Here is a 23,632-nt window from a genome sequence, read left to right as displayed (position 1 = left end):
GCTCTGGAACTGCTCCCTATGAAGCCAGTCAGGACTCTGGTGAAGTCTCCTCTCTGGGAGCAGACTGTCTCCAGGGCAAGAAGCTCACACGGCTTCCACCTTCCTAGGTCTGACCTTGGAGCATTCAGCATCCTCTGCCCCTCTGTGCGCTTCCCACAGCAAGTCTACCCAGGCAGGGTCCTGGGGAAGCCAGAGGGTCCTGCACCCCCCACTTTGCAGTCAAACGTGACTCTTAGCCAGCCAGTAAAACAGAGGTTTATTAGATGACAAGAACACGGTCTAAAACAGAGCTTGTAGGTACAGAGAACAGGACCCCTCAGCCGGGTCCATTGGGGGATTGGGGGGAATGTGAGCCAGACAGCCACGTCTGCACTCACACCACGTCCCCAGCCAGCTCCAAACTGAAACTCTCCAGCCCCTCCTCTCTGGCCTTTGTCTCTTTCCCGGGAGGTCATCTAATCTCTTTGTTCTCCAACACCTTTAGCTATCCCCTTGCAGGTGGGAAGGGTCCCGACCATTAGTTGCCAGGAGACAGAGTGTTGGCCATTTATGCACCTCTGCCTTTATCCCACCACCTAGAGACTTAAGAAATGCATAGGGGAAACTGAGGCACCCCTACAGTATTCAGAGGAAACATTAAGAACAATCCCACTTTGTCACACCAGGGTGGACTGGCAGCCCCCCTATCAGGTCCCCATTCCTCTAAGTTCCCTGTGCAGCAGCTGCCCAGCAGGCTATCAGTTGCTGGCAGTTCAGCTGTCCCTCCCCCCACTGCCATGTGCTGCTCCTGCCCCTGCCCTGGAGCCTCCTGCTTGCTGTGCGGGGGGGGAGAGGAGGAAGAGGGGTGCTAATGTCAGGGTGTCCCCCTCCTCCCTGCTCCTGCCTTCCGCTTACCCCATCTCCATAGAGCGGGTGGGGGGACACAACAGGGCTCAGGATGGAGGGAGCTTGCCAGCAGCAGCTGCTGTCTCAACTTCCTGATCTACGTAAAAAGGCAATGTACTTAGAGTGGGGTTAGCATACTTAAAGGGTCAATGCACAGCTCTCTCTCTCACACACACGGTGTGTCTCTCTGTCTGCCATGCTGTCTCCCCTCCCTCCATTCATGCTGCCTTGTAGGGTGTGAGGCTACATTAACAACAATGGGTTAACCCTTGAGGGCTCAGCCGATTGCTAATTCAGCATGGGGGGAGGGATAGCTCAGTGGCTTGAGCATTGGTTTGCTAAACCCAGGGTTGTGAGTTCAGTCCTTGAGGGGGGCCACTTAGGGATCTGGGGCAAAATCAGTACTTGGTTCTGCTAGTGATGGCAGGGGGCTGGACTTGATGACCCAAGGTCCCTTCCAGTTCTAGGAGATAGGATGTCTCTATTTATTTCAGAGTAGCAGCCGTGTTAGTCTGTATGCACAAAAAGAACAGGAGTACTTGTGGCACCTTAGAGACTAACAAATTTCTTGAATTGTGGACACCAGAACGGGACACAATATTCCAGCAGCAGTTGCACCAATGGCAAATACAGAGGTAAAATAACTTCTCTACTCCTACGTGAGTTGGTTCATTTCTAGGAATGTTGCTTATTTAATCAAACTTATGAGCTCCACTGGTTATTGTGAATCTGATGCCTGAAGAACTCAGAGATAGAAACAGCTACTGTTCATACGGTTGCAAGATCTGTTTTCCCAGTGTATATGTGAGACTCATGTTCTAGTACAGTCTGTTCCATTCTGCATAGGTTCTTATGCTGCTTTCATTACCATAGTATCTGAGAGCCTTCTTTCTCTTTTTCATTCTCTCTCCAGGGGGAAAATTGAGAGTGCACTATAGTGTTTTGTTTTGGTAGGTTTTATTTTTTTTAAAATGTATGTGCTGCTATACATGTATATTATTGAAAGGAGGTCAAATAGGTATCTTGAACTTGAAGTGGAAGATGATAGTTCTTAGTTCTATGGAGTTCACCGTCTTGAACCAGTCCCCAAGAAAGTTCTATCTCCTGAACATGATGAACATTACTCTTGCGGTGGGAAGTTCCAGTGTGCCTGAGGAACAGATATATTGATCTTGGTCTTCATCCTGGAGCTTTAAGTGATCGTTTCACTATCGTGGGCCCAGGCTCCTGAGCACTTTTGTGATAAAGATCAAGACTGTGACTTGATATTCTGTGGGAAGCCAGGGTACAGAGAGAACAGGTGTGATGTGCTTGGGGTGCTCTGTGTTCCTGAGATGTGCTGTTGCAATCTGTGCTAGCTGGCACTTCCTAATAGCGGATGGCGTCATGCCCAGGTATATTGCATTGCTGTAGTCCAACCAGAAGGTGACAAAAGTGTCTATAACTGAGGCGAAGTCATCATCTGCCAGAATGAGATGGAGTCTCCTAATGAACCAGAGATGTAGAAAGCAAAGTTCACAGATGTTGCTGCAAGAATACAAAAGTGCACATGAGCTCTGAAATGAATTGGCCAACTGTGAGTGTGAACCATCAACCAAAGGAAACAGCACTATGGTTGCAAAGTGCTTATTTTGCTAACCAGCATTACCTTTGTCTTGCTGGGGTTTAGATTCAGCCAGATGTTCTTCATCTGAAAGCTGATTTGTCCAAGCTCTAGGCCATCTTTGTTGTAAAGGTGTAGTTGTATGTGGTGAAGGATAAGTAGAGCTGTATGTCATCCGCATATTACAGCATTTGAATCATTGTTGTCTCACCAGGTTTCCTTTTGGCTTCATCTAGATGTTGAATGGGATCAGAGACAGAACTGGTCCCAATGGGACTCCATAAGTTGGGCATCTAGTTGCAGTTTTCCATAACTACCCTCTGCATGCGTCCATCCAGGAATGACTCAAGTAATTTTAGCACATTCTTCTGGACCCCTGCCACCTTTTTGAGACAGGACAACAGTATCTGACAGTATCAAATGCTGCAGAGAGATCCAGTAAGAGGAGGATGACTGTCTGCCTTTACCTGTTGACAGCAGCATATCCTCTATCAGTGCTACTAATATGCTTTTTCTGTCCCATATCCTGGCCTGAATCCAGATTATGTCAGGTATAGGTTGCTGGCTTTGGTTAGATGAGTTCTAGTCAGCCTTTGGCTAGCTTCTCTGTGAGTTTGAAAGTTTAATAGTGAGCAGTATTTGGCTAGAACCATTGTATACAGGGTAAACTTATTCAGTGTTCATCAGACTATTATATATTTGAAGGAGGAAAGGAAGATTCCTCCTTGAATAGGCATTGATTGTTTTGGTCAAGAGTGGAACCACTTACTCATGACTCACTTGCACTAGCCAGGAAGAGGAGGGGTCAGATTCACACCAATACTTCTTGTGAAGTGAATGGGCTGGACTCTGAGAATACAGATGGGCTGTTGGTTGGCTGGCAGAGGGGAATCAGATCCCTGCAAGCCAAAGAAACTTTCCTGAATGTGTGTGATCATTTCAGTGAAGTAAGAGGATAGTTCTTCACAGTGCTGGGTTCTGCTGTAGGCTGCAGACATCATGGTTAATGAAGCAGTTTACCACCTCAAATAGTTTCTTGAGTGGTATTTGAAGTGGAGGCTTATAGGAAGGTTCATTTGGCCTGTAATACAGCTTAATGTGAGCTCGGAGGAATTCTTTGTCTTTCAATCTCTCTCTTCCAGCCTTCGTTTTCTGCTGTCGGTGCTTGAGTTTTTGTCCCTCTGTCTTCATCCAGCACAGGGTTTCAGAAAACCAAGATCTGTGTGGCTGACGAGGAAGGAAGTGCCTCTGCGGGGGCCATCATGGTGAAGGTCAAGGCTCAAGTATGAGAATAATGATTTCTCAGATCCTCAACATCTTAGCCTGTTAGGGGAGTGGTGCAATCCTTTAGCATGTTTTGGAATTTGATAAGGTCCATGAGTCTACATGGATTAATCAAATTCATGGGCCTTTCTTGTTGCATTGGAGTTGGGAGATCTCTGATCAATGTCCTTACTGAAGTGATGGTCTTTTCTGAGACAATGGCTTGTTTTGCGATGTCCTCTGTATGAACATCTGATTTGACGAACAACTCACAGATGTGAGTTACACATTCTGCTGGTTTCTCCAGGTACCGTTGAGTCCACCAGTTGTTATTATTTGTGTAGCAGTAACCACATGCTCACATGCATACAAATAGACTGTCCTGGCCCAGGGTAGCAGCCTTTGGGTATGTCTACACTACAGTAAAACACCCATGGCCAGCCTGTGTCAGCTGACTTGGACTTGTGGGGCTCGGACTGCGGGGCTGTACAATTGCAGTGGAGATGTGGACTTGGGCTGGAGCCCAGGTTCTGGGGCCCCATGAGTGGGGAGGGTCCCAGAACCTGAGCTTCAGCCTGAGCCTGAACCTCTACAAAGATGTTTTATAGCCCTGCAGCTTGAGCTCCATGAACCAGAGTCAGCTGATATGGGGCCAGCTGCATGTATTTTTTTGCAGCGTAGACAGAGTATTTGAGTCCACCATGTTACACCTGAAGAGTTTACAAGCTAAAAGCAAGATACATAGAATGCAGGACACACTAGGAAATCCATAGGTAGACATAATTTAGTATTGTTATTCATAATTATTATATGATTCCTCCTTGTGGCACAATAGGAGACAAGTTCTGATACGTAGGGTGCAGCTGACTTCTACAAGAACATGAAGGAAGTATGAAAAGCTTAAAATTGATGTGTTAGGCAAGGGGGAGCCAGTGGAGAGTTGCAAGGGGAGGTGTGATGTAGTCTAGTTGACAGGGATGAAAGATAATTTTACCTGTCTCATTTTGAATGGACTAGAGGAAACAATGTAGATATGGATGGCCAGAGTGGAGGAGCTAGCAGTAAAGAAGACAGGAAAAGATCAGGGTTTGAAGAACTGGCTCTTTGGACCATCTAATTGGAGATGAAGAGTCAGATTTTTATTATATTGAGGAGGAAGAAACAGAAGGATTTGGATACAGCCTGAATATAAGGAGAAAGTAAGAGGAAGGAGTTGAAGATGACCTCCAGGTTGCAAGTTGGGGTAACAGGGAAGATGATGGTGATGTCAATGGTAATGAAATAAATGGAGAGGGTTTAGAAGGTCATATAAGGAGGTCAGTTTGAGTCATGATAAGTTTGAGTAATCAGCAAGCCTTGCAGGAAGAATTATTGAGAGGGAGGCAGGTCAAGTGGAAAGAGGTGGTTTTGTGAGTCATCCAAGAAGATATGATATTTATGGAAATTATAAAGTCTGTTTGCAGTGTAGTTGTAGCCGTGTTGGTCCCAGAATATTAGCGAGACAAGGCGGGTGAGCTAATATCTTTTATTGGAACAGCTGTTAGTGACAGAGACAAGCTTTCGAGCTACACAAAGCTCTTCTTCAGCTCTGAGTAGCTCAAAAGCTCGTCTCTTTCGCTATTATAAGGTCTGATGGTTTATTGGAGCAGCTTGTGTGCTCACAGGTATGAAACCCACCACACTGGTTGCTAGGGGAATATTATAGGTGATCAGAGCAGTGCAGAGATGGGGGAGATAGCTGTGCTGGGAATGGAGGAATGTGATGGGATAGATAGTTACTGGGGAGGCCTAGAGTGTATGTGTTATAGGGGGCAATTGGGGTGGCGGCAGAGTTGTGCAGGAGGTACAGCAGTGTGTGGGTGAACATTACAGGTAAAGCTCTGCAGGATAGGGAAATATGATGAGGGGGGTGGAACTGCTAGTGTATCTAGTTTTGCAAGTTCATATACTACAAAAATGGGTGCCAGTAAAAGAGGGGTGGCCAAATTTACTGACCCTCCAAGCTGCACACAACAATCTTCAGAAGTTCAAGAGCCAAGGTGTGCCTGTCGGGGCTTGAGGCTTGAGCTCCACGGCAGGGTGTTGAGGTTAGGGGCTTCTGCCCTGCAGAGAAGAGGGATCTCAGGGCTTCAGCCCCACAAGAGGCACCTGTTGAGGTTTGGGGCTTCAGCACTGCAAGAAGGGGGAGGTCTTGGGGTTTCAGCCCCACTCCTGCCTGGCAGACATGCCCCGCAGTATTGAAGCCCTGAGACCCACCTCCCTGCTGGGCAGAGCCAGAGACGACGGGGGTGGGGACTCATGGGGTGACATGCTCCCCCAGATTTTTGCCAGGATTTGCTGGCCCCGCTCCATCACGTGGTGCCACTGGGCCCCCTCCCTGCACAGCAGCTGCTGGAATTGGCAAGCTGTGAGCTGTGGCCATGGGGAGAGGCTGCAGCAAACAGCTGGGAGCTGCCGGGAGAACCGCTGAGGGTATGGGGTATGTGTGCCTGGGGGGGCTTGACTCAAGCTGTTGGGGGGGGGGGGCGCTGAACCTTTAAACTGTGTCCCTCCCCACTCTCAGCAGGCACTAGTTGTCTCTGGCAGAAGACCCGAGCTCCCTCCCACAGTCTGTAGGTGGAGAAGGGGTGGGTGGGAGGGGCGCTGTGTGGGGCTCCGCAAGCCACACTTTAGCTGTAAAATCCCTGCATGTGGCTTGCAAGTCGCAGTTTGGCCACCCATGCAATATAAAAATCTGGATTGAGTCATCCATGAAAGACATTCAACAGCTTTGCTGTTATGGCTCATCATTGTCCTTGTCCTTGTCAGGGTTCCTCCCCCACTGTGAACTCTCGGGTACAGATGTGGGGACCCGCATGAAAGACCCCCTAAGCTTATATTCTACCAGTTTAGGTTAAAAACTTCCCCAAGGCACAAATTCCTTTCCTTGTCCTGTGGTATTGCTGCCACCACCAAGTGATTTACACAAAAATTCAAGAAAGGGTCACTTGGAATCCCTATCCCCCCAAAATATCCCCCCCTTCACCCTCTGTCCTGGGAAGGCTTGAGAATAATATACTAACCAATTGGTTAGCAATGTGAGTACAGACCAGACCCTTTATCTTCAGGACACTAAAATCAATCAGGGTCTTAAAAGAAGAACTTTATTATAAAGAAAAAAGTAAAAGAATCACACCTGCAAAATCAGGATGGAAGGTAACTTTACAGGGTAATAAAAAGATTTAAAACACAGAGGACTCCCCCTCTGGACTCAGCTTCACAGTTACAAAAACAGGAATAAAACTACCTTTATAGCATAGGAAAATTCACAAACTAATAACAAAAGATAACCTGATGCATGTCCTTGCCTTACTTATAATTTCTATAATTTTAGATGGATTATTCCAGGTATATTTTCAGGAGATGTTGTATCTGCTTGGTTTCTCCCTCCATTTGGAGAGGGAACAACAAAGATAGTACAAACAAAACCTTCCCCCCCCCCCAGATTTGAAAGTATAGCTGCCAAGGAGGAATTTTATGCTACTCTTTCCTTTATATTTATGACAATCCTCATCAACACTGGCTGGAATTGAGAAAGGAAGAATGAGATTATTTTAAAGCATCAGTATTATTTAATCTTTTTACAGGAAATAGTTTTCAAAAGGTTTGTAAAACCAGTAGGGCATTAGCTTCCAGGGCTGTGGGGTGTGCATAGTACGCTTCTTTCTTCCTTGGTGTATAGCCCATTCTCTGCTCTTCCTCACTGCTGGATGGTTTCTGAATGAAATTTCAAGATCCAACATTTCAGTAAGTTTTGTTACATACCCACGGGCAAATGCAGAAGTAGGCTGGTGCAACTCCACTGAGCACTCAGATTCTACAGTGATAGGGGGCCATATAAATATTTCATCTGTATCCCGGGGCTGCCCGATGCTCTGAATGTGCGCTGTGTGTGTAATTTTCTTATTTCTGTTTTGTTTAACAGCAAAAACGGAAACTGAGGCTTTACATCTCCAACACCTTTAACCCTGCAAAATCTGATGCTGATGACTCTGATGGCAGCATTGCATCCTGGGAGCTGCGAGTGGAAGGGAAGCTCCTGGATGATGTAAGACTTTGCTGCATATCTCTCTCCACTAAGGTTGAGAAGGGGCTGGAAGTTCCTGTTGTGTTCTGTAGGATGCTGGACTGTCACAGAGAATGCCAGTGTTAGAAAGGATATCTCCATATAGGAGTGGAAGGGCCATTACTTCTGTGAAAGCATTATGTCCAGCAGAAGCAGCAGTACAGACATAATTTTGTGGCATGTGGGCGAAAACGGAGGGGAGGGGGCACGATACTGACAGAAGGAAAGAAAGGGAGAGACCCAAACATAGAAGGGGAGAAGAGGACTGCACTGGGGGAAATTCATTCCATTTGTAGATGTAGGCTGGATTTGGGACGTACCTTGTGGGATAGGTCATGTCTAGGGAAGGCAGTGTTGCCAGGTGGTGTGACATGAGCAGGACAGGCTCCATTGTGAGGAGTAGGCTAGAGGGGCAAGAAGAGGATGTAGGGTGGTTTGTGTTCATAGGAAGTGTAAAAGAGCATATGTAGGGAGTCAGGGCCAGGTTGGAAGAGGATTATTTTTTTTTTTATTGCAGTAGTGCCTAAAGGTCCCAATCAAGGTTTTAGTCCCCTTCTGTTAAGTGCAGAACACACATATAGCAAAGGCAGTCGGTCGTATTCTGGGGTGAAGTCCAGACCAGTGAGGGATTGTGTCACTGTCTGCCCCGCAAGCTTGGGTGCCTCTCAGTGTTGTATTGTTGTTTGGGGTGCTTACAAACAGCCTAACAGCATGCATGTCACACCTGAGTGTCTAAGTATAGCTGCAGCCCTGGTCCAGCAGCTCTGACCTCAGCAGCCTGCCAGACCACCCCAGTCACACTCTGGCTTCAACCAGCCTTGATTACTACTTGCAGGGTGACCCCAGCACACTCCCAATCCTGAATTTTCTTCAAACGTGCGTTCTGCGCTGTCCAGCCCTTTCCTCGACAGTTCAGATGTTAAAGGTCCATTTCCCCTGTAAAGGGTCAATATTCAACAGTTTGCTACTTTAATTGGCATTACCAAACAGTTCAGTTTAAACACAACACTGGATTGGTTTAAATTAAAAAATAAAACAAGTTTATTAATAAAAGAAGATGGGATTTTTAGTGAATTCAGGTATCATGTATTAAAGTCAGGAATGGTTACAAGAGAAACAGAATGCTTTTTGGTAACTAAAACTCAACAAGCTAGACTTGGTTCAAGTTAACATCCTTACCACATGTTCCCAGCAACATGGCTGACCAATTTTTCAGGTTAGGATTTCCCTCCAAAGTCAAAGGGCTGGTTCATTTTTTCTTCGTAGGTAGAAGAGAGATGATTTGGGGTATTTTTGCCCCTCACTTTTATAGTCGAGTCACCCTTTAAATTGGATCCTTCTGAAGATTACCCCTCCAAGCAAAGCTTATTCAAACAGTAAAGAAGGTGACATGGAGTCTGGTGTTGAAGGAGGCTCCATGCTCTTTCTTCTTACCTGTGTTTGCTGAAATGCTGATTTGCCTTGTCTCCCTGCCATTTCCCCCCTTGCTGTCCTGAGCACCCTGTTTATTATGTATCAATTGAGATAAACACACAGTCCTCTGTTTAGGATAGACCTGTTTAACAACTTTTGCCTAGTCAGGGCAATGTGGTTTTGAAAATGTGCTATTAACATCATGCAGGGGGATTTCATAACTTTACATATAATGTTGCTACATAAATTTCACAATGGTATTACAGCAAGTTATTAGTTTTCAGATGATACCTCACAAGACATATTTTGTACAAAGATTATTACAATAGTGAGTAGGTTGTGAATAAAGGGGGAGCTTTCGGTCACACTGTCCCTGTCCCTAAAGCGCTTACAATCTAAGTATGTGGTGGGAGGCAACAGGTGGGAAACACAAGCAAATGTATGGAGGAGAAGATAATAGTGAAACAATCACGATTAGTGTAATAAGCAGCAGCTGCTGCACAGCAACTGTCAAACAATGGTATGTTTCTGGGAGGGACAGGGTGAGACTTCGACATGCTGACCACCAATGAAATAGCAAGGCAACATTTAAATCTGACAAAAGGAAATATTTTTTGTACTGTGCGTGATTAACCTGTGGAGCTCACTGCCACAAGATATAACTGAGGCCTTGTGCTTTTTCAGAAAAAAGAATATCCATCCTTAAAATAGATAGGATAAATTGTCTTACTCCAGGGTACAAGTCAAAGTTTTCTGACAGAGTTAGGGGGAATCTTCTCCCATGTGCAGGTAATTCCACAATTGCCCACTATCAGGTTTCTTGCACCTTCCTCAGAAGTAGCTGGTACTGACCATTCTCAGAGACAGAGACTGGACTAGATGGACCTTGGATCCAATCCAGTCTGGGAATTCATGTTCCAGAGGAGGAGGCCACACAAAGTTAGCAGTAAGCCCATGCTGAGGTGTGTTCTTTGACATTTCTCTGTTTTCTGATTTTACAGCTCAGCAAACAGAAGCGGAAGTTTTCCTCCTTCTTTAAAAGTTTGGTCATTGAGCTGGACAAAGATCTTTATGGACCTGACAATCATTTGGTGGAGGTAGGATGCTCATGCAACCCTGACACACAACCCTGCTTCTATTGCAACTCAACAACTATGTACACTCTTAATTCCTCCTCCCATGTTTACTTTCATTGACTCTTTCTGCTGGGATGTTAGTGGCCTTTCAAGTGGCTACCAAGCTAGGCACAGTGAGTAAGGGGTGATGGCATATGTTCTCTCTTAGGGATATGAAAGAGATTTGCCATACGTAGTATTTATGACTGTAGTGCTTAAATAATCTTCATTCAGGCATCGTAAGCAACAAAACCATGGCTTTGAGAAACAAGACTTTGGTGTTGGAATTTTACTGGTGCTGAGGCTGATTCCCTTTTATGAGGAGCCAGTCGGTGTGGATCTTTCATCTTTACTGTGAGTTCTGGATCAAGGAACTTACATGATGTATTGGCTAATGAAGATAAGAACTTAAAAAGTTGTGAATAAGCATCCATTGCAAATTGATAGTATTGTAAGTGCCATGTTTTATTTTTAAATTCAACACTGTGTGAAGTCCTTCCTAGAAAAAAAAATGTGTGTGTGTGTGTGTGTGTGTGTGTGTGTGTGTGTGTGTGTGTGTGTGTGTGTGTGTGTGTGTGAAAGTTTGTGTAGCAATTTTTTTGGCCATGTTATGGTTCCAGTTTTAAATATTAGTTTGGTTTATGAATATATAAATTCTGTTATATTGCCATTGCATCTACATTCAGTAGCTGAGGGAAGGGCATTAAGCAAGTCCATGAGGGAATTAGGCAGTCCGTGCTGCTGGGTGCAGCCTACAAGTATATGTATGGCCTATATCTTTTAACTGGCCACAGCAGCAAAAAGGGGAGTCACAAAGGCAGCACATCTGAGCACTTTGCATCTGAAATTATTGAGCTTTATTCAAAGATGGCAAACAAGGTCAAAACCAGTGGCTCTACTATTGGATCTGTCATAAGATAGGCACTGGCAATGTCTGAAGCTTGTTCTTGCCATCTAGTATGCCACCTGGAGGTGATATTGAGGATTAAATACATTTTCCAGTGGAGGTACATGTAGCATGTCTTGCACCTTAAGGAGCAGATTTCGCAAGGTGACTTATCATCTGATGTCATGGGGCAGTGTTGAACAGGACGAACAGCCAGGCCTGGTTCGTTGGTTGGTCTCCTTGTTATATGCATAGTTTCATTCAGATGAGTGTCTGCTAGTCCTGTGTGAAAAGAGCTGGGCCACACTGGGGAGCAGTACTCTGCTACAGAATAGCACATGGCAAGCACAGAGTTTCTTAGTGTTTCCACATTGGCTCCCCAGGTAGAACCAGCTAATTTGCTGATCAGATTATTACTTTTTTTAAATTCAGTTGAAAATAAACTTTGTTAATGAAACACATGTATTGACTAGGACTGTCAAGCGATTAAAAAATTAATTGTGATTAATTGCATGATTAAAAACATAATCGCGATTAATCATGCTGTTAATAATAGAATACCATTTATTTAAATATTTTTGATGTTTTCTACATTTTTAAATATATTGATTTTAATTACAACACAGAATACAAAGTGTACAGTTCTCACTTTATATTTATTTTTGATTACAAATATTTGCACTGTAAAAAACAAAAGAAATAAGATCATAGAATCATAGAATATTAGGGTTGGAAGAGACCTCAGGAGGTCATCTAGTCCAGTCCCCTGCTCAACGCAGGGCCAATCCCCAACTAAATCATCCCAGCCAGGGCTTTGTCAAGCCTGACCTTAAAAACCTCTAAGGATGAAGATTCCACCACCTCCCTAGGTAACCCATTCCAGTGCTTCACCACCCTCCTAGTGAAATAATGTTTCCTAATATCCAACCTAGACCTCCCCCACTGCAACTTGATACCACTGCTTCTTGTTCTGACATCTGCCACCACTGAGAACAGCCGAGCTCCATCCTTTTTGGAATCCCCATTCAGGTAGTTGAAGGCTGCTATCAAATCCCCCTTCACTCTTCTCTTCTGCAGACTAAATAACCTCAGTTCCCTCAGCCTCTCCTTGTAAGTCATATGCCCCAGCCCCCTAATCATTTTCATTGTCCTCGGCTGGACTCTTTCCAGTTTTTCCACGTCCCTTCTGTAGTGGGGGGACCAAAACTGGATGCAATACTCCAGGTGTGGCCTCACCAGTGTTGAATAGAGAGGAATAATCACTTCCCTCAATCTGCTGGCAATGCTCCTACTAATACAGCCCAATATGCCATTGGCCTTCTTGGCAGCGGGGGAACGCTGCTGACTCATATCCAGCTTCTCATCCACTGTAATCCCCAGGTCCTTTTCTGCGGAACTGCTGCTTAGCCAGTCAGTCCCCAGCCTGTAGCGGTGCATGGGATTCTTTCTTCCTAAGTGCAGGACTCTGCACTTGTCCTTGTTAAACCTCATCAGATTTCATTTGGCCCAATCCTCCAATTTGTCTAGGTCACTCTGGACCCTATCCCTACCCTCCTGCGTATCTACCTCTCCTCCCAGCTTAATGTCATCTGCGAACTTGCTGAGGGTACAATGAATCCCATCATCCAGATCATTAATAAAGATGTTGAACAAAACCGGCCCCAGGTTTTCAATTCCCCCATTGCAAGTACTGTAGTGCAATCTCTTTATCATGAAAGTTGAACTTACAAATTTAGAATTATGTACAAAAAAATAACTGCATTCAAAAATAAAACAAGTCTCTCAGTCCTACTTCAGCCAATTGCTCAGACAAACAAGTTTGGTTGCAATTTGCAGGAGATATGCTGCCCGCTTCTTGTTTACAATGTCAGCAGAAAGTGAGAACAGGCATTCGCATGGCACTGTTGTAGCTGGTATCGCAAGATATTTATGTGCCAGATGCACTAAAGATTCATATGTCCATTTATGTTTCAACCACCATTGCAGAGGACATGTGTCCATGCTGATGATGGGTTCTACTTGATAACAATCCAAAGCAGAGCAGATTGACGCATGTTCATTTTCATCATCTGAGTCACATTCCACCAGCAAAAGGTTGATTTTCTTTTTTTGGTGGTTCATGTTCTGTAGTTTCCACATCGGGGTGTTGCTCTTTTAAGACTTCTGAAAGCATTCTCCACACCTCGTCCCGCTCAGATTTTTGACAGCACTTCAGATTCTTAAATCTTGGGTCGTGTTTTGGAGCTATTTTTAGAAATCTCACATTGGTACCTTCTTTGTGTTTTGTCAAATGTGCTGTGAAAGTGTTCTTAAAACGAACATGTGCTGGGTCATCATCCGAGACTACTGTAACATGGGGTGGGGGATGGGTGTTCCACGACCACCACTCCCAAGAGAAGGAGGTGGGTGGCGGTGGTTGGGGACTCCCTCCAAAGGGGGACTGAGTCATCTATCTGCTGTCCCGACTGGGAAAACCGAGAAGTGTGCTGCTTGCCAGGACCTAGGATTCACGATGTGACGGAGAGACTGCTGATACTCATCAATCCCTTGAGTCGCTACCCCTTCCTGCTTCTCCACGTGAGCACCAATGATACTGTCAAGAATGACCTTGAGCAGATCACTGCAGACTATGTGGCTCTGGGAAGAAGGATAAAGGAGTTTGAGGCGCAAGTGGTGTTCTCGTCCATTCTCCCTGTGGAAGGAAAAGGCCCATGTAGAGACCGTTGAATCGTGGAAGTCAACAAATGGCTACGCAAGTGGTGTCGGAGAGCGGGCTTTGGATTCTTTGACCATGGGATGGTGTTCCAAGAAAAAGGAGTGCTAGGCAGAGACAGGCTCCACCTAACGAAGAGAGGGAAGAGCATCTTCGCAAGCAGGCTGGCTAACCTAATGAGGAGGGCTTTAAACTTGGCTCACCGGGGGAAGGAGACCAAAGCCCTGAGGTAAGTGGGGAAGTGGGATACCATGAGGAAGCATGAGCAGAAGAGCACAAGAGGGGAAGACTACTGCCTCATACTGAGAAAGCAGGACGATCAGCAAGTTATCTTAAGTGCCTATACACAAATACAAAAAGCCTGGGAAACAAGCAGGGAGAACTGGAAGTCCTGGCACAGTCAAGGAATTATGATGTGATTGGAATAACAGAGACTTGGTGGGATAACTCACATGACTGGAGTACTGTCATGGATGGATAGAAACTGTTCAGGAAGGACATGCTGGGCAGAAAAGGTGGGGGAGTTGCATTGTATGTAAGAGAGCATATGACTGCTCAGAGCTCCGGTATGAAACTGCAGAAAAACCTGAGAGTCTCTGGATTAAGTTTAGAAGTGTGAGCAACAAGGGTGTTGTCGTGGTGGGAGTTTGCTATAGACCACCAGACCAGAGGGATGAGGTGGACGAGGCTTTCTTCCGGCAACTAACAGAAGTTACTAGATCACAGGCCCTGGTTCTCATGGGAGACTTTAATCACCCTGATATCTGCTGGGAGAGCAATATAGCGGTGAATAGACAATCCAGGAAGTTTTTGGAAAGTGTAGGGGACAATTTCCTGGTGCAAGTGCTGGAGGAACCAACTAGGGGCAGAGCTCTTCTTGACATGCTTCTCACAAACCAGGAAGAATTAGTAGGAGAAGCAAAAGTGGATGGGAACCTGGGAGGCAGTGACCGTGAGATGGTAGAGTTCAGGATCTTGACACAAGGAAGAAAGGAGAGCAGCAGTATACAGACCCTGGACTTCAGAAAAGCAGACTTTCATTGAGGGAGGGGGGCCTGACGACATGTACCAAGAACCACCCGCAACAATGTTTTTGCCCCATCAGGCAACCAGACTGCTGGCACTAAACATTAAAAAGGTTGTAGAGCAGTTTTTAAACTAGGAGATGGGGGAAAGCCGACTGCTGCAGAGGAGCATGTGGATCGGACAGAGACTTCTCTTAGGGGAGAGTCTAATGATAGATTTCAGAGTAACAGCCGTGTTAGTCTGTATCCGCAAAAAGAAGAACAGGAGTTAGTCTCTAAGGTGCCACAAGTACTCCTGTTCTTCTTCTAATGATAGAGAATCTCCAGGTTATAGTCAGGAGCAGAGGATGGAGGAGGATAATGTAAGGGCCAGATCAGATGATAAACATTCACATAAAAAAGAATCTGACACATCAGAAAAGGGCAGACAAATAAACAGTGACAAGTTTTTAAAGTGCTTGTACACAAATGCTAGAAGTCTAAATAATAAGATGGGTAAACTAGAGTGCCTTCTGATAAAGGAGGATATTGATATAATAGGTGTGATGAACTGGGACTGTTCTTAATGTGGTCTTTGAATGCTGAGTGGGGAGTGCTGGCTGAGAAGACAGGGGAGTGTGGCTAGGATGGTCTGCATGGGGGGATGCAAGACTGGCCGTGAGGGAGAATACCTGAGCATGTAACGTGAGAACCCAGGAAGGGACTAGAGGCCAGGTGACACCTCTGCCCAGGAAACTGGGCAAAGGCTGTGGGAGGGGACGCTGGGGAGGGAGGTTCAGAGCTGGCTGATGGAATGGCTGGGAGGCAGATGGGGCTCTGACCTCCCAAGGGGGCTGGGGTGCCCTGAGACCCCAAGATGGACCTAACTGGGGGGAGCCTGTTGTCTGTGCCTGCAAGACCTGTCTTGGACTGTGTTCCTGTTGTCTAAATAAACCTTCTGCTTTACTGTCTGGCTGAGAGTCATGGTGAATCGCAGGAAGCCGGGGGTGCAGGGCCTTGTGTCCCCCCCACACTCTGTGACAATAGGCATCACAGAAACCTGGTGGACTGAGAGCAATCAATGGGACACAATCATTCCGGAGTACAAAATATATCAGAAGGACAGAACAGGTCGTGCGGGGGGAGGGCGGGGGGAGTGGCACTATATGTGAAAGAAAATGTAGAATCAAATGAAGTAAAATTCTTAAGTGAATCCACATGTTCCGTAGAATCTCTATGGATAGAAATTTCATGCTCTAATAAGAATATAACATTAGGGATCTATTATAGACCACCTGACCAGGACAGTGATAGTGATGATGAAATGCTAAGGGAAATTAGAGAGGCTAGCAAAATTAAGAACTCAATAATAGTGGGGGATTTCAATTATCCCCATATTGACTGGGAACATTTCACTTCAGGACAAAATGCAGAGATAAAATTTCTTGATACTTTAAATGGCTGCTTCATGGAGCAGCTGGTACGGGAACCCACAAGGGGAGAGGCAACTCTAGAGTTAGTCCTGAGCGGAGCGCAGGAGCTGGTCCAAGAGGTAACTATATCAGGACCGCTTGGAAATAGTGACCATAATACAATAGCATTCAACATCCCTGTGGTGGGAAGAACATCTCAACAGCTCAACACTGTGGCATTTAATTTCAAAAGGGGGAACTATGCAAAAATGAGGGGGTTAGTTAAACAGAAGTTAAAAAGTATAGTGACTAAAGTGAAATCCCTGCAAGCTGCATGGGTGCTTTTTAAAGACACCATAATAGAGGCCCAACTTCAATGTATACCCCAAATTAAGAAACACAGTAAAAGAACTAAAAAAGGGCCACCGTAGCTTAACAACCATGTAAAAGAAGCAGTGAGAGATAAAAAGACTTCCTTTAAAAAGTGGAAGTCAAATCCTAGTGAGGCAAATAGAAAGGAGCATAAACACTGCCAAATTAAGTGCAAGAATGTAATAAGAAAAGCCAAAGAGGAGTTTGAAGAACCGCTAGCCAAAAACTCCAAAGGTAATAACAAAATGTTTTTTAAGTATATCAGAAGCAGGAAGCCTGCTAAACAACCAGTGGGGCCCCTTGATGATCGAGATTCAAAAGGAGCACTTAAAGACGATAAAGTCATTGCGGAGAAACTAAATGGATTCTTTGCTTCAGTCTTCACAGCTGAGGGTATTAGGGAGATTCCCAAACCTGAGCCGGCTTTTGTAGGTGACAAATCTGAGGAACTGTCACAGATTGAAGTGTCACGAGAGGAGGTTTTGGAATTAATTGATAAACTTAACATTAACAAGTCACCGGGACCAGATGGCATTCACCCAAGAGTTCTGAAGGAACTCAAATGTGAAGTTGCGGAACTATTAACTAAGGTTTGTAACCTGTCCTTTAAATCGGCTTCTGTACCCAATGACTGGAAGTTAGCTAATGTAACACCAATATTTAAAAAGGGCTCTAGAGGTGATCCCGGCAATTACAGACTGGTAAGTCTAACGTCGGTAGCGGGCAAATTAGTCAAAACAATAGTTAAGAATAAAATTGTCAGACACAGAAAAACATAAACTGTTGAGCAATAGTTAACATGGTTTCTGTAAAGGGAAATCATGTCTTATTAATCTATTAGAGTTCTTTGAAGGGGTCAGCAAATATGTGGACAAGGGGGATCCAGTGGACATAGATTTAGATTAGATTAGATTTCCAGAAAGCCTTTGACAAGGTCCCTCACCAAAGGCTCTTACGTAAATTAAGCTGTCATGGGATAAAAGGGAAAGTCCTTTCGTGGATTGAGAACTGGTTAAAAGACCAGGAACAAAGGGTAGGAATTAATGGTAAATTCTCAGAATGGAGAGGGGTAACTACTGGTGTTCCACAAGGGTCAGTCCTCGGACCAATCCTATTCAACTTATTTATAAATTGATCTGGAGAAAGGGATAAACAGTGAGGTGGCAAAGTTTGCAGATGTTACTAAACTGCTCAAGATAGTTAAGACCAAAGCAGACTGTGACGAACTTCAAAATGATCTCACAAAACTAAGTGATTGGGCAACAAAATGGCAAATGAAATTTAATGTGGATAAATGTAAAGTAATGCACATTGGAAAAAATAACCCCAACTATACATATAATATGATGGGGGCTAATTTAGCTACAACAAGTCAGGAAAAAGATCTTGGAGTCATCGTGGATAGTTCTCTGAAGATGTCCATGCAATGTGCAGAGGCGGTCAAAAAAGCAAACAGGATGTTAGGGATTATTAAAAAGGGATAGAGAATAAGACTGAGAATATATTATTGCCCTTATATAAATCGATGGTACGCTCACATCTTGAATATTGCGTACAGATGTGGTCTCCTCATCTCAAAAAAGATCTACTGGCACTAGAAAAGGTTCAGAAAAGGGCAACTAAAATGATTAGGGGTTTGAACGGGTCCCATATGAGGAGAGATTAAAGAGGCTAGGACTCTTCAGCTTGGAAAACAGGAGACTAAGGGGGGATATGATAGAGGAATATAAAATCATGTGTGGTGTGGAGAAACTGGGTAAGGAAAAGTTATTTACTTATTCCCATAATACAAGAACTAGGGGTCACCAAATGAAATTAATAGGCAGCAGGTTTAAAACAAATACAAGGAAGTTCTTCTTCACGCAGCGCACAGTCAACTTGTGGAACTCCTTGCCTGAGGAGGTTGTGAAGGCTAGGACTATAACAGCGTTTAAAAGAGAACTGGATAAATTCATGGTGGTTAAGTCCATTAGTGGCTATTAGCCAGGATGGGTAAGGAATGGTGTCCCTAGCCTCTGTTTGTCAGAGGATGGAGATGAATGGCAGGAGAGAGACTACTTGAGCATTGCCTGTTAGGTCCACTCCCTCTGGGGCACCTGACATTGGCCACTGTCGGTAGACAGGATACTGGGCTAGATGGACCTTTGGTCTGACCCGGTACGGCCATTCTTATGTTTTTATGTTCTTATGTTAGTTCTGCTGTTTCTCTTTGAAGTCTGTTTCTGAAGTTTTTTTGTTCAAGAATAGTTACTTTTAAATCTGTTATAGAATGTCCAGGGAGATTGAAATGTTCACCTATTGGCTTTTGTATGTTACCATTCCTGATGTGCAATTTGTGTCCATTTAGTCTTTTATGTAGGGACTGTCCAGTTTGGCCAATGTACATGGCAGAGGGGCATTGCTGGCACATGATGGCATTATAACATTAGTAGATGTGCAAGTGAATGACCCTTGATGGTGTGGCTGATGTGGTTGGTCCTCTGATGGTGTTGCTAGAGTAGATATGGGGACAGAGTAGGCAACGAGGTTTGCTACAGGGATTGATTCCTGGGTTGGTGTTTCTGTGGTGTGGTGTGTAGTTGCTGGTGAGTATTTGCTTCAGGTTGGGGGGGTTGTCTGTAAGCGGGGAGTGGCCTGCCTCCCAAGGTCTGTGAGAGTAAGCGATCGTTTTCTAGGACAGGTTGTAGATCGTTGATAATGCGCTGGAGAGGTTTTAGTTGGGGGCTGTACGTGATAGCCAGTGCTGTTCTGTTATTTTCCTTGTTGGGCCTCTCCTGTAGTAGTGATTTCTGGGTACCTGTCTCGCACTGTCAGTTGTATCTTAGGGCTTGGCTGTAGACAAGGTGTTGGATCGTGTGATGTGGTCTGAATGGAAGCTGGAGGCATGTAGGTAAGTATAGCAGTCAATAGGTTTCCGGTATAGGGTGGTGTTTATGTGACCATCACTTATTTGCACTGTAGTGTCCAGGAAGTCGATCTCTTGTGTGGACTGGTCCAGGCTGAGGTTGATGGTGGGATGGAAATTGTTGAAGTCCAGGTGGAATTCTTCAAGGGCCTCCTTTCCGTGGGTCCATATGATGATGTCATCAATGTAGCACAAGTAGAGGAGGGGCGCTATGGGACGAGAGCTGAGGAAGCATTGTTCTAAGTCAGCCATAAAAATGTTGGCATACTGTGGGGCCATGCGGGTACCCATAGCAGTGCCACTGACTTGAAGATATAAGTTGTCCCCAAATCTGAAGTGGTTGTGGGTGAGGACAAAGTCACAAAGCTCAGCCACCAGGCATGCTGTTGCCTCATCAGGGATACTGTTCCTGACAGCTTGTAGTCCATCCTCATGTGGAATATTGGTGTAAAGCGCTTCTACATCCATGGTGGCCAGGATGGTGTTTTCAGGAAGATCACCAATGCATTGTATCAGAGGGGTAGCCGTGTTAGTCTGAATCTGTAAAAAGCAACAGAGGGTCCTGTGGCACCTTTGAGACTAACAGAAGTACTGGGAGCATAAGCTTTCGTGGGTCAGAACCTCACTTCTTCAGATGCAAGTCTTGCATCTGAAGAAGTGAGGTTCTGACCCACGAAAGCTTATGCTCCCAGTACTTCTGTTAGTCTCAAAGGTGCCACAGGACCCTCCAATGCATTGTAGTTTCCTCAGGAAGTCGGTGGTGACTCAAAGATAGCTGAGAGAGCTGGTAGCGTAGGGTCTGAGCAGAGAGTCCAAATAGCCAGATAATCCTGCTGTAAGAGTGCCAATGCCTGAGATGATGGGGTGTCCAGGGTTTCCAGGTTTATGGATCTTGGGTAGCAGATAGAATACCCCTGGTCGGGGCTCTGGGAGTGTGTCTGTGTAGATTTGTTCCCGTGCTGCAGCTGGGAGTTTCCTGAGCAGATGGCGTAGTTTCTTTTGGTATTCCTCAGTGGGATCAGAGGATATTGGCCTGTAGAATGTGGTGTTGGATAGTTGCCTGGCAGCCTCCTGTTCATAATCCAACCTCTTCATTATGACTACAGCACCTCCTTTGTCAGCCCCTTTGATGATAATGTCAGAGTTGTTTCTGAGGCTGTGGATGGCAATGCATTCTGTATGGCTGAGGGTATGGGGCAAGTGATGCTGTTTGTTCACAATTTCAGCCTGTGCACATCTGCGGAAGCACTCTATGTAGAAGTGCAGTCTGTCATTTCTACCGTCAGGAGGAGTCCACACAGAGTTCTTCTTCTTGTAGTGTTGGTAGGAGGGTTCCTGTGGGTCAGTGCACTGTTCAGTGGTGTGTTGAAAATATTCCTTGAGTCAGAGATGACGTAAGTGGGCTTCCAGATCACTGCAGAACTGTATCATGTTCGTGGGGGTGGTGGGGCAGAAGGAGAGGCCCCGAGATAGGACAGACTCTTCTGCTGGGCTCAGTGTGTGGTTGGATAGATTAACAATATTGTTGGGTGAGTTAAGGGTACCACTGTTGTGGCCCCTTGTGCTTTAGTGTTTTCCTGCATCAGTGCCTTTATTTGTTGCTTTGTTTTAATAGAAACAATTCTAATTACATATTTATATAGCATCTTTCATCCAGAAAGATCCCAAAATATCTTACAGACTTAGCAAACTCGCTCAGTGTACACAGGAATCACTGCATCCTCCAGTGAAATAAGTTAGCTCTTTGACAGTGCATGCCTCACACTATCCAACAGTTTAGGGCAGGATGTGAAAATGAGGAGAGGCTGAGGGAACTGGGATTGTTTAGTCTCCAGAAGAGAAGAATGAGGGGAGATTTGATAGCTGCTTTCAACTACCTGAAAAGGGGTTCCAAAGAGGATGGCTCTAGACTGTTCTCATTGGTACCACATAGGACAGACTCTTCCGCCGGGCTAAGTGTGAGGTTGGATAGATTAACAATATTGTTAGGTGAGTTGAGGGTACCACTGTTGTAGCCCCCTGTGGCATGTAGTTTACTGTAGTTTAGATAGTTTACTGTCCTTTTTCCTGTGTGGAGAAGTGAAGTGTGTGTTATAAATGGCTTGTCTCGTTTTTGTAAAGTCCAGCCACATGGAAGTTTGTGTGGAACATTGGTTTTGTATGAGAGTCTCCAGTTTTGAGAACTCATTCTTGATCTTGTCCTGACTTCCGTACAGGATGCTGATCAGGTGGTTCCTCAGTTTCTTTGAGAGTGTGTGGCACAGTCTCCCACCATAGTCAGTGTAGTATGTCGATTGCAATGGATTTTTTTTTACCTTCAGTCCATTTGGTATGATGTCCATCTGTTTTCACTTGGAGAGGAAGATGATATCTGTCTGTATGTGTGCGAGTTTTTTGTTGAGGTTGATGGATTTCCACTCCATACAGCTAAATGTAGTGCCTTGCATGGTGTCAAGTATCAGAAGGTAGCCATGTTAGTCTGTATCCACAAGGAGTCTGGTGGCACCTTATACACCCTTTATATACCCCATCACAGGTTGTATAAAAAATTGCAGTTTGCAGTATATATTGTGTTATCCAGCAAATAACATACATTGATATAAAGAGAGATTGTATTTTAAGGCATATGCGCAAGGGGGAGAGTTGGAATTTTCTAACTTTGGAAGCAGGGTTGCCAAATGTCTAATCATAGAAATCTGAACTCACTTGCCCCTGCCCTGCCCCTTCTCCGAGGCCCCGCCCCCTGCTCACTCCATTCCCCCTTCCTCTGTCATTTGCTCTCCCCCACCCTCACTTACTTGTTCATTTTCACCAGGTTGGGGCAGGGGGTGTGGGCTCTGGTTCAGGGCTGGGGCAGGGGGGTTGGAGTGTGTGGGGGGGGTGAGTGTGCTGGCTGGGGGTGCGGGCTCTGGGGTGGGGCTAGAGATGAGGAATTTGGGGTGCAGAAGGGGGCTCTGGGTTGGGGGTTGCAGCAGAAGGGTTTGGAGTGTGGGAGGAGGCTCTGGGCTGGGGCAGTGAGTTGGGGTGCAGGGTGGGGGAGTTAGGGCTCCGGCTGGGGAGTGTGGGCTCTGGTGTGGGGCTGAGGATGAGGGGTTTGGGGTTCAGGAGGGGGCTCAGGCTGGGGCAGAGTGTTGGCGTGTGGGAGGGGGTTTGGGGTGCGGGCTTTGGGAGGGACTTTGAGTGTGGGAGGGGGCTCAGGGCTGGGGCAGGGGTTTGGGGTGCAGGAAGAGGATGAGGGTTCCGGGAGGGGGCTCAGGGCTGGGGCAGAGGGTTGGGGTGTGGGCTCCAGGTGACGCTTACCTCAAAGCTCCCGGAAGTGTCCAATATGTCCCTGTGGCTCCAAGGCACTGGGGCAGCCAGGGAGCTCCGCACACTGCCTTCGCCCACAAGCATCGCCCCCGCAGCTCCCATTGGCTGCAGTTCCCAGCCAATGGGAGCGGCAGTGTCGGCGCTTGGGGCAGGAGCAGCGTTCAGAGTCTCACTGGCCGCCCTTGCGCCTAGGAGCCTGAGGGACATGCTGCTGCTTCCGGGAGCTGCGTGGAGCCAGGGCAGGCAGGGAATCTGCCTTAGCCCCCATGTGCCGCTGACCAGACTTTTAATTGCCTGGTCAGAGGTGCTTACCGGAGCTGCCAGGGTCCCTTTTCAACCAGGCATTCCAGTCAAAAACTGGACGCCTGGCAATACTGTTCAGAGGGTGTGATTTCAGAATCTTACTGTTGAACTAATGATAATTTTTGCATGAAAACTATATATACACACTCACGACCACACAATCTCCCAGGTCAGACAGAGGCAAACTGAGACTGACCTTCTTCCTGTTCTGTTTCTCCTCTGGCAGTGGCATAGAACTCCCACTACCCAGGAGACTGATGGCTTCCAGGTGAAGAGGCCTGGTGATGTGAGTGTGCGGTGCACACTTCTCCTCATGTTGGATTACCAGGTCAGTGCATTGCGCT

At 45.8% G+C, this 23,632-nt stretch overlaps 1 protein-coding gene across 15 annotated transcripts in view; it reads left to right on the top strand.

The window, feature by feature from the left end:
* SMARCD3 (SWI/SNF related, matrix associated, actin dependent regulator of chromatin, subfamily d, member 3) overlaps positions 1–23,632 on the top strand; it is a 235,408-nt gene that overhangs the window by 140,926 nt on the left and 70,850 nt on the right. For 13 of the 15 annotated variants that reach the window (XM_065582496.1, XM_065582502.1, XM_065582500.1 and 10 more), the window contains 3 exons: positions 7,716–7,838; positions 10,271–10,366; positions 23,515–23,616. In XM_065582496.1, the coding sequence (XP_065438568.1) occupies positions 7,716–7,838; positions 10,271–10,366; positions 23,515–23,616 (321 nt within the window). The remainder of the gene's footprint in view (positions 1–7,715; positions 7,839–10,270; positions 10,367–23,514; positions 23,617–23,632) is intronic. The other 2 variants (XM_065582501.1, XM_024113503.3) reach the window with 1 other exon arrangement.

Source organism: Chrysemys picta, chromosome 2, assembly GCF_011386835.1.
Source record: "Chrysemys picta bellii isolate R12L10 chromosome 2, ASM1138683v2, whole genome shotgun sequence".
Lineage (NCBI taxonomy): Eukaryota > Metazoa > Chordata > Testudines > Emydidae > Chrysemys > Chrysemys picta.
This window is presented reverse-complemented; position numbering and strand designations above follow the sequence as displayed.